At 35.7% G+C, this 11787-nt stretch overlaps 1 protein-coding gene across 1 annotated transcript; it reads right to left on the bottom strand.

Moving 5' to 3' along the window:
- Positions 1 to 882: 882 nt before the first annotated feature.
- Positions 883 to 10183, bottom strand: YEATS4 (YEATS domain containing 4). The gene is made up of 7 exons (XM_070755689.1): positions 9930 to 10183; positions 7251 to 7370; positions 5752 to 5818; positions 5565 to 5659; positions 3956 to 4048; positions 3611 to 3698; positions 883 to 1526 (listed from the first exon to the last, which is right to left on the bottom strand). Exons 1-7 carry the CDS (start codon positions 9978 to 9980, stop codon positions 1357 to 1359), a joined length of 684 nt encoding a protein of 227 aa, XP_070611790.1. The 5' UTR covers positions 9981 to 10183; the 3' UTR covers positions 883 to 1356.
- Between the last annotated feature and the right edge of the window lie 1604 nt (positions 10184 to 11787).

Raw genomic sequence — 11787 nt, 5'->3', positions numbered from 1 at the left:
CATTTGTTGGTTGATATTGGAAGTTGCCAGGTGTTAGACCAATCTGAAACAAAGTCAAGGTCTTTTTGGAGAGTGTGTTGTCAGTGGTGTTGAAAAGTTTCACATCGTCGGCAAAAAGCACACAGTTGCTTGCGATATTTTCACAGAGGTCATTGATGTATAGGATGAAAAGAGTAGGACCTAGTATGCTGCCTGTTTGTGTGTGGGTATTTATTTGGAGAGCGAACATCAATTTAATTTTTAATGTGTGTTAGTGTGTGTACAAAATGTTAGTGTGTGTACAAAAAAAGTGACAAGGTTATCTTCTCTTAAATTATTTTAAAAATCCAAGATAATAATGCAACCAGTCTCAAATCTTGTAGTGAAAAATATTTCTGCTCGCATCTGATCTACTTCACTAGATGATCATCCATCCATCCATCCTCTCTCTTTGTAGGAATCCCAGGAAATTTCAGAGGCTGTATAGATTTTAACTGTGCCCATGTTTCACCTGTACAGATATTGTGCTTATCTGAGCAAATGCTTTTACCCACTCATCCTCATCAAACGTAATACAAATTGGATGTTCACTTCAAAGTTGGCACAAAATGTTAAGCTAAATTATTAAGCTAAATTATTAAATCATAATGAGGATTGTGTTCCTCATCATAAATGTTGCAATGGTTGTCAGATTGGATTATAATATTTTTATGAGTAACTTAAGGTGGTGAACATACCTAATACTTCTTCCTCTTTTCCCCCTGCAATAACCATCTGTAACAAACACTTGCACATTTTAAACTTCTGACATTTCTGATTACCGTACCTTCAAGCCTTGAGCTGTTTAGGATTTTTTCCCAGTTATGAACGGAGCAAACAAATAACTTACTGGAGATATTTCACTTTATTTTCAGGGCCCATTTATTACCCATGGAAGAAAACCATTTCCTAACTCATTTCCAAGCAAAGAAATGTAATTCTTTGTTGCGTTTTACCTTTGTTCTTTACTTACAAAACATCCTGTCTTGACTACACACCTAATAACAATATCGTAGAAGGAGTTCATATACTCAATACATCAGAACATGAACAAGTTGTAACAGCAATATATTCTCTTTTTCTTTAGAGAAAATCAGTTTTAAAAATAAGTGAAGACAACTGCCACTTAAAACCATGAAAATATTGCTATTTTTCTTTTTTTAAAAACCTACTTCGTGAAATGTCACATACTGGGTTTTTTTCTTTTTGTCCACACAGAAAAAAATCTCTCCAGAATGTCTATATGCAGTTCTTCCCAGAAAAGGAAACATGTTATTGGCTCCATGATCAAAATACCGTAAGTTTCATGTGAAGTCTCTTAAAAGTAGTAAATAGGTACTATACATCTTTAGATTGATCATCATCCTCAAGCTTCCTTATTTCATTTTTTAGACAATTGATAGTTTCACGGCTTGCTTTTAATCTTTCTTTAAGTTCTGCAATCTCAAAGCTGGTCTTCTTCTTAGCAGCTTCCAACTTCTCCCGAGTTTTTACTTCTACACTGGCAACTGGAAAAAAAATTTGGTACATTGCTTAATTATTTTTTTTCAACATTTCTTTAAAAAGGCACAGTCTGTTATTTGAATGAAAAATATTAAAACATTCTGGACTGTGCACCATGTGCTACTGTTCCAAGTATAACACAAACTATATTTTTAACATACAATGCCTTTAAAATTGTAGCTGCAATAAGAGTATCATTTTAGGACTCTAAAACAATTGCATTAGCTTATCTTGAATACAAAATTGGCATAATCTACATAAATCAAAAGTTCTCCAACAGCAGATTGGAAACCCTGAGGGGGTTGCATTTTGCTAGTCACATATGGCTTTACTGAGCTGCTGGCACAAGGGTATCATAGATTCCAGACTTTCGATGTGTTGTGCTCACAACAACACCTCATACCATAACTCTAATGTGCCATCCAAAGTGATCTAGCAGGATGAAAGTTCTCTCCTCCTCCTCTTTTCAAGGGCAGCTCTTTCTAGATTTCTGAAGGAAAAGGATTCAGTAGTCTTGCACCTTTTCTGGAAAACATTGTGCTTCTTGTCTCAGCTTAATTACAGTGCAAAATAAATCACTCAGCTTATTGATGATACAAGCAACAGCCACTATTATTACTACACTAGTCATTAATTATGAACCTCTAAAATAAGCTATTTAATAGCCTGAAACCCTTTCTCTATACAACAGCTGGAGAATGATGAGTAAAAAGGGTTTCTAGTTCTCTAAAGAAATACTATACTGATTGAGACTTGGCTTCTCATCTGCTTCAGTGAGCCATTTTTTCTAAATGCTTACTTGAGCAGGAAGATGAAAGACAAGGGCAGGCAGAAAGAAAGGACATTTCACTATCTGCTAAATTTCACTAAATGCTCTATCAGAGGTAAATTCGAATGTTCATCAAGAGGCAGAATTAAATTGCGGGGAAGGACCTGATACTAAGAGATTTCAAATTGAAAGCCTCAAATTGGTGGGCATTGTGGTTGGCTATCCTCATATTAATGTTTATATAAATAGCTTTCCCATAATTAGCTGAATAGTGCAGGAATCCTCTTTTTAAAAAAGGAACAAAACAAATCCAGCCAACTATCGCCTCAGCCTAATGCTACAGATAAGAGACTTATTTACTTGATCCACAAGTTATATGAAGGAGCACAATGAAAGCTTAAATAGTTCAGGAAGTGATATTATAGGAAAAAAACTGGGCAAGACTGATAGGGTATGCTTTTTGGTTAATTTTGCATATCAATATACTTTGAAGAAGTAGAATAGAAAAGTTATTGATACTTTTGAACTTTGATGTTGGAAAGGACTCCTAAAAATACTACAGATAGCCGTCCTCCTTCAAAAAACCCAAGCCTATAATCAAACTAACCAACCCAAAGTTCTCATTAAAGCACAAATGACTAGATTCAGAAAGACCTAGTTCTCTGGAGAAGACGATAATGCTGAGACAAGTAGAAATAGAAGTGAATGACTGGCAGCAAGATAGACAGACTTGGTGATGGGTGCACCATTAGAAGACATGAAAGACCAGGATGGGGAGAAACCTTACTGGTGAAAATCAATTGGTTGGTTGCTAAGAGCGGAAATCAACCTGATGGCACATACCATCTATCAACAATATTACCACATCACTTTAATTCCCATAGACAGAAACTCTTTCTACTTTCATATGTAGGTTAACACAATGTTGCTTCCTATAACACAAATAGATGCATACACAGCTTCTAAACAGATGAATGATAAACAGATGAGTGCTCACCATTAATTTTTCTAGGGGTTCATAACACCACAAAGTTTGAGGGGCATGACCTTAAATAGTGAAACTCTATAAAGACCATATAGGACTAAAATATGATGATTATGCAGAAGTGACTTTTCCATAATTACTTTTTTCTATCTGGATTAAATATTATAAACTAAGAGGGTTTTTAAAGTAAAATATAATTTTCATGAAAGCCAAAGCTAAAGTGAAGATCTTGTTTAAGTCATACAATAATTATCAGACAGAGGATCTTTAAAATCAAGTTTTAGTTTATCTTAAAATCAACACACATTACTCAAATCTTGGCATTCAGCACTTACATTCTGTTTCATGCTTATAAGCACCAAGTGTTAACTGACGAGATGTAGTTAGCAGTTGCTGCATCATAGCAGTAGGATCCTGAAAAATCTATTGGAAAAAAGAAATTTCTATTATTTGCTAGACTATGTAATGTTTCACAGTAAAATGGACAATATAAATAATTATGTAATTTAACTAATAGAATATTCCAGTCTATTGGATCTTTCCTCCTGTATATCCAATATGCACCAAAAAATTGGGGGAACCATCCTCCGGAGCAGATTCAGACTATCAGAGTCTGAAAAGGAAAGGGAAAGAAGAGGAGACTATCATCCAAAAGTTAATGTAACTTTTTGTTATCTTACCATCTCATCATAAAATTCAGAAACAACAGTTTTCTTTCCCAAAATGGCATTTGTATCAGACTGAAACAGCTTCAGCAAATGATAGAGAGTCACCTGTGCAATAGAGAAATCTGGTTACTACCCAAATATACAAATCAAATAGTAAAACAAAAATAGAATATTTTGCATTTCAGTTTGCCATGATAACTGAAACTGAAAATTTAGTGTACCGTATATAGACAGGAATTAATAAACTTAAATGAATTAGTAATTATAGGTCACTTGCGATGGAACAGCGCTATTTGCTGTCATTTTTTTCAGAAGGCAAATCTTTTAATCTTTAATACTCACATTTATTTTCTTTAGAAACAAAGGGAATCATTTTAAGATTATGCTGCAAAGTATTTGTTTCCTCATAATTTGGCACGTGGAATTGTATCATTCCCAAAGACAAAGCAAAAAATACCCAAAGTAATACATTTAAGTGATATATCCTCTAAATATAGGTAAACTTCTCAATATTTTCCCAACTGTTATTTTAAATAGGCTGCACTCTTCCGTGTTTTTATAAAAATTCCAGCCAAACTCCTGCTAAACTGAACTACAAATTTATTTATGATACCATAAGAAGAATTATAGTCATTGACTGCTTTAGGAATTGGTGACAGATATAATCCACTTTCTCAGAATGTTTAAAAAGTCATGTTCAAACACATACAGCTTGTTCTGCCGGCGTGTTTCAACTACCCGTAATTACAGGGTAATTAGTCCAGGAAGACACACACCACACGACAAAAGGAAAACCCAAAAGTTTTTATAAACAGAAGAACAGAAACATTTTTAAATGTCAAAGGGATTTTCTGCTACACACAAGGCACAGGTTAAATGCAATCCAATTGCTCACCCAATAACTGGGAAATTGAGTCCAATTCTAAAGTCCAGAGAGTCCACACACAATCTTGAACAGCACAAAAACCACGATCTTGACGAAACAATGAATCAGATAAACTGCGACAAGGCTAAACCAGCACGCTGTTCTTTTTATCTGTAGCACTAATTACAGCAGCCCCACCCAACCACAGGTGGCCTCATTTTCTCTTGTAATAATCCTTCAGTTGTTGTCTCCTATGCATCATTCTACGCATGCGTGGATGTGTCATTAATTCTTGTTCAGAATCCAAGGATGATACAGATGATTGATCTCCTCCTGGGCTGTCTGCCAAATTCCCCTCTTCCCTGTCACTCACGCTTCCTTGGTCAGAGGAGGCTTCGTCGGCAGATTCCATCGGGAGCAAAACAGGCCTGCGGCATGTGGATGTTTCCCCCACATCCACCTGCACATTCCTTGGGGCAGGAGCTGGGCCAGAGCTAACCACAACACCGCTATACCCAGTTAAGTGCTTTCTCATGCTAGTACTTTTTTTCTAAACATGGCTTAAAACAATTCAACTGGCTTTTGTTTAACCTTAGCACAAAATTCACAACTTTTACTCTTAAAATTCCTTTCCAACAAATACTAGTAATGTATGACCTACCACATCTTAGCTTAGCTGAAATAGAATGTGACTTCTTCAAGCTAATCTGATGTATAAAAATGAGTATTGCCGTTTGTATTGAGAAAACTACTTACCGGCCTTTCATTAGGATCAATAAAAAATATCTTAATGATGATTTCAAATTCACCCCAACCTGTTTCCGTGATCTCATATGGTGGTTTTGTTACCACTAAAAAAGGAGGAAACACTAAACATTAGATAATCCAATTTTGAAAACTAATGAAGTCATTCTACTTTCACCTAAGGCTTTTTAACTCATACCTCTCAGTGGATTACCATAGCTTTCATGTAACTTGAACTGGATTTTCTTTACATAAGCAGACATATCCTAAAATTAAAAAGAGCCAATTAAAAAAAGTGTTTGGGTAGTATTTTTCTAACTTCTTTTCTTACTGAATCACTAGTTTCCTATCAATTATTCCATTGTAATCCCCCAAAATGCAAATATTATTTCCTTCCAGTTCCCTAATTTTGTCATGTAATTTCTTATAAAATTGCTCTTGACCTTCGTTTGCGGCATAAATTCCTACAAGTGACCATTTTTAATTCATTATAGCCTCTATTATAATTACCCTTTTCATCTTTGTAAATTTGTTTCACCATATTTTCCTTTACATAAAATATTATTCCTTTTTTTGCTGCGAGAGCAAAGTAAATGTTTTTCCCAATTTTGAATTTACCAATAACCGTTCATTTGTTGCTTTATATGGACTTCTTGTAAAACTATTATGTCTAATTTCAATTTATACAATTTATTAAATATTTTTTCCTTTTTTGTGGGGATTTTAGGCCATTAATATTTAGCAATAGGATCTTAATCTCTTCCAATTCTGTTTTACTTGTATTTAGGTCTTGTTGCCCTTGTCGTTCTAATTTCTTTTGGCTCATTAAATCTATCTTCATTATTTTCCTTTCCTCCTATCCCTCTATATCTCTCTCTATCCTGTATTTCTGTCACTTTTATTACTGTTGTTCTCATTTCTCTTATTTCTCCTTCCTTTTTTATTTCTCTCTCCTCCATTTTTTCCCTGTTACTATAATTCCTAAGATAAAATTCCTCTGCTTTTTCAAACATATATATTCTTAATCTTTTGTCTTGCCATGAGATCATCAACCCTTCTGGCATTAGCTATCTAAAATTAACATTATGTCTGATCAATTTAGAGATCAGAAATTGATATGGTTTCCTTAATTCTCCCACACTCCTTGGAACCTGTTTTAACACTGTTGTCTTCCTCTGTATTCTGTGGGATCACCTCTTGTTTTGTGAAGAATTTAATCCCTGATTGATTTTTTAAGATGAATCTTATATGCAATTCTTTTGGTAGGTTGTGCTGTCTGGCATAATTGATGTATATATACTAATTTGGCTACAGCCTATAAAGAAAACTATATAAAATGTTCTACAGGTGGCACATTCCACCAACAAATCTAGCAAAAATGGATTTAAAACTTTCAGCACAATGTTGGAAATGAAAAATGGCAAAAGACTCTTATTACTATATCTGGTGGCTGTGTAATAAAGCAAGGAAATTTTGGAACTACATTAAGATTTGACTAGAAGAGGTGGTAGAATTGTTTCTATTCGGAATTATTCAAGAAAAATATGAAAAAGGATATACTTAATTCTACACATAACATGTGAAACTGATATATTAGCAATTTTGGAAAAATGATAAAACTCCACTGGAGGAAGAAGAAATAATAGAGAAAAAAGTGCATTATTGTTGAAAATATTTTTGCAAAATATTTTTGCTTACCTCATTTCTATAAGGCTTAACATAAACTGTCCACTGATGTGTATGCCCGTCTTCTTCTCGTTTCTTGCCAAAATAGCGGGCCACATTACCATAAACAATGGGTTTTACAATAGTTACACCCTTGAAAGAAAAAAGCAAAATCATTTTACATTCTTACTTTGAAGCTTTAACACAGAAAGTTAAGGATTCTTTCTTAAATCACTTTCTTCCTTCAGAACTCAGTAAAGGGAGCCAGTTTGGTCTAGTCATGAAGGCAGGAGACTAGAAAGCAGAAGACTATGAGTTCTAGTCCTGCTTTAGCCATGAAAGGCAACAGTCACTTTAGGCCAGTCACTCTGAGCACAACTTCCACAGGATTGTTGTTGTGGAGAAAATAAGAGGAGGAAAGCATGTTGGACATGTTTGCCACCTTGAATTATTTGTAAGAATAATAAAGTTGAGATACAACTAAAAAGTAAAACATTTAAGAATTCCATCCTGTATATAATGTAGATTTAAAAGTCACACTGTACTTTTAATTAACAAAAACTTTTAGAAATTTATTTTTCCTAACACACACTCCTGGACTGACAGGCCATTCTTTCACCCATTCCTTTCTCACCTCTCATCTGAATCACTACAATGTGCATTAGATGTTCTGTCCTTGAAGACCACTCAAAAACTACAATTAATCCAGAACGTACCATGAATAATTAGAGGACCATAATATCTATGGGACACTGCTTCTTTTCTAGCTGATTGCCAATAAGTTCCCAGCAGCAATTTAAGGTGCTGGCTTTGACCTACTAAGCCTTTCATGTCAAAGTGCAAAGAGATTTTGAAACTGCCTCTCTCTAATTAATACTCCCAACTGATAGGCCCCAAAGGATAAACACAGCTTTAGGTTTCGTCACTCAAAGTGCCATTTGGTGGATAATATGTAGAATCTGTTGCTATGCCTGAACTTTGGAACCAAATTCTCCCTGAAAACTGGATGGCCCCAATTCTGCCTGTTTTGAAAGGCTTTTAAAACTTGGTTCTTTCTTGCAGACATTGGGTAAAGAAAATTTGTGGCAATTTTGACTTGTTTTTGTTTTGGAATGATTGAAGTTGCCCCCAGCACAATGTTTTAATATGGTTTAATTCTGAAGGGCTGTTATGTTATGTTTACACAATACTGGAATATGGTGATTGAGAGGCTACATAAATTGATTTGACAGGTAAATGCTGGATCTAAACTTAGACCACCAAAATAAATGAAATCAGAATGGTTATGAGATTTCAGCACCATTAATTTCAATGGAACCATAATAAACAATATATTTGCTATGAGCATTTAATTCACTTTAATATTCAGCTTTATACAGCCTTCAAGTTTACCAACATTGGAAAACAGTATATCAATTTATTATGACTCATTGTGTCTCTTTAGTAATGCCTGACTGGGATACGATTGATATCCTATATGGAACTTTACAGGTGGTCCTTGACTACCAGTTTGTTTAATGACAGTTCAAAGTTATGGCACTGAAAAAAATGACTTGACCGTTTTTCACAGTTACAACCTTTGCAGCAACCTATGACCATGTGATCAAAATTCCAATGCTTGGCGACTGGCTCATATTTATGATGGTTTCAGTGTCCCAAATTCATGTGATCACCTGTCATGACTTTCTGGCAAGCAGTCAATTCAGACTGTAGTCAATTCAGGTCCACTTAAAAACTGGGTTACTACCTAATCAACTGCAGTGATTCATTTAACAACTGTGGCAAGAAAGGTTGTAAAACAGGGCAAATCTCACTTAACAAATGTCTTATTTAACAAAATAAAGTTTGGGCTGAACAAAATACAGATGCTTGGCAACTTCCCCTTTTGTGATCTCCTGACAAGCAAAGTCAATGGGGAAGTCAGATTCACTCACTTCACAACCCTGGTACTAACTTAACAACTGCAACCATTCATTTAATAACTGTGGTAGGAAAGTTGTAAAATGGGACAAAATTCACTTAACAACTGTGTCACTTAGCAAGAAAAAATTTAGGCTCAATTGTAGTTAAAAGTTGAGGTAAACCTGTACATAAATCCAGAGAGCAGCATCATTTTGAAAAATAACTTTAAATCCTTTGAAGGTCATTGTCATACTGTATCTGGGTTTTTAAACACTAGCAACTACTTTAAAAATTTCAGTAGCTTCAGCAACACCTTTCTTATACCTACCGTATTAATTCTTAAGAAGTCATAATCTAATGAAGGATATACATAAAATCTGAAGTAATGAAATATATAACAATATACGCGATTAGTTAATTCAGCAATACCGATGGAGAGCAACGAAGAGGTTAAATTTAGAGAGACTTAAATTTATGCTTAAAACTAGGGAAGGCAAGTGAAGTACGAACAGCTTTCCAAGAAAAAAATTACAGACTTAAATCTTTGGAAACTCATATGAAATTGAATTCATTAAGTCTCTTAAGGTCCAGAAGACCCTCCGGTGTTAGTTGCAGCAACCACCAAGACCGGTTCCCTCCTGCGAAACCTCTTAAATCAATCCGTACACTTGAGGCTGTGCAACGAAGCGCCCCCAAGGGACCAAATGCGTGTCAAACCCTGCGATCGCCTTGGGATCTAACTTGGCCCTCAGGAGGAAGAGAAGCCGTGTGCAAAGGACCAAAAGCCCCCCTTCCCAGCGGCCCCCGCACCTTCACTCTCCCACCAGAGTCAGGCCCGAACTCAGCCATTCTTTTGAACATATTGCACCGGAAGGGAAGGCTCCTCGCGCCGCTCTAGCGCAGCCAGAGAAAGGCCGGCATCATCTGCCTGCCTGCCCGCCCACCGAACGCGAGACCAGGGAAACCTTCCCTTCTCTCCACAACCCGGCGTCCGCGCGACCGTCACACAATAGCTTCCGGGTGAGAATAACGTAAACACGCGTTGCAGGCACGTCCCCATTCCCAGCAGAAAGCAGCTGTTACTTGTCACGTGATCTCCCGCCGCTTTAATTTTGCGAACCGGAGATTAAAAACGGCTAGACTGCAGGGATCTCCAACTTTGGCAACTTTTAAGACTTGTGTGTGGACTTCAACTCCCAGAATCCCTCACCCAGCTTTGCTTTGCTGGGTAAAGGATTCCGGGAGTTGAAGTCCACAAGTCTTAAAGTTAGAGACAAGAAGTCCATTCTTGGTGTGTGGCGGCCGTGCTGGTTATAAAATGCTACATTTTGAAACGCAAATGTAAGGTTATAAATTCAACTTCAAGTTACTGGCCGGTATTAAGAGGCTCCTCAGAAATTTCTGTAATCTACGTTACCATACTATGAGAAACGTCTATTTGAATTCCGTGCTTCATAATACAACATGCTCTTTTCATCAAAAATGTTAGCTACATTTACACTAAAGTACTTGCAATACTGTTGTTGTAACCTAATAGTTTATATATGAAAACCATCAATTTAATAAGATGATATGTAATAGATCCGTCTTAGGCTCCGTTAGTCTACTTCCTATTACATTAATGTATTTTATTCCCTTTGCTTTTTATAAAGCTAGAATTGAAAGGAGACATCAAAGAACTAGTTTGGTGTAGTGGTTAAGGAAACCATCTCTAGAAATTGGGGAACCATAAATTCTAGCTCTGCCTTAGGCACAAATCCAGCTGGTTTATCTTGGGCTAGTCATTCTCCCAGTCATAGGAAGGAGGCAATGGCAAACTGCTTCTGAAATTTTGACCATAAAACTGCAGAAAGTGTACAGGCTATTATTCCCAGGAACCCAAGACTGAGTTCATACACTGTATAGTTATTACTTGTTGTTGGAGCCAACTTCACAAAACGTCTTCTCTCCCAAGAATGTTGTACTAGTGCTCTTATAGCACTATGCTAGTTTCAAATGAAAGATATCCAACAAATAAAAAACATTAATTTTAGGATTTTATATGGAATTGTTAACATTAGTGGTATCTTAATGGTAAAGCTATTTAGTCCCATCTTCCAAAATACCCTATTATTGTAAAATAGTTGAAACTTTTTGACCTTTTGTCAGGGGTGTCAAATTCATGTCATCACGTAACATCACATTTTCTCCTTCTCTAAAATAGGGAGTGCCGTGGCCAACACGTGATGCATCTGCTTGTGGGCCAAGAGCTCTGTTAACTGTTATTGTTAACTGTTATCTTTAAAATTCGCAAATTACAGGGACAAGTTTAAAGTCCCAATGAAATATGTTCATGGTTCTGCATTTAATAATACTATCTGAATCTTTTGCCATTCTGTCATTTAATTTAAATCTCATAAGGTTTCATCTAGAATGTAGCTCATCTTTCTTCAGGAGAAAAAAGGATAGTACCTAGAAATTAAGAACTAGCAGACTGAAGATATTTTTAAGGACATTGATAAAATCTTCTGGGAGGAAATAAATGGATCAAACTATAGTTGATGGGAAATATAGAGACAGCTTTAAGAGAAATACTATACTAGAAGAAAATTAAAATAAAATAAGAAATGAAGAGAACAAAATAGATTCTCAAGGATATTTGATCAACTTCAGAACTGGAAATATTGTA

The sequence above is a fragment of the Erythrolamprus reginae genome, chromosome 6 (genome assembly GCF_031021105.1).
Source record: "Erythrolamprus reginae isolate rEryReg1 chromosome 6, rEryReg1.hap1, whole genome shotgun sequence".
Lineage (NCBI taxonomy): Eukaryota > Metazoa > Chordata > Lepidosauria > Squamata > Dipsadidae > Erythrolamprus > Erythrolamprus reginae.
Note: the sequence above shows the minus strand (reverse complement) of the source record. Positions and strands in the feature narration are given on the sequence as shown.

Coding starts and splice junctions, on each gene's coding strand:
- YEATS4 (XM_070755689.1), bottom strand. CDS start 9,980: ATGTTCAAAAGAATGGCTGAGTTCGGGCCTGACTCTGGTGGGAGAGTG. Junction 7,371..9,929: donor ACTCTGGTGGGAGAGTGAAG/GTGCGGGGGCCG, acceptor TTTTCTTTCAAG/GGTGTAACTATTGTAAAACC. Junction 3,699..3,955: donor CTGAATTTTATGATGAGATG/GTAAGATAACAA, acceptor TTTTTCCAATAG/ATTTTTCAGGATCCTACTGC.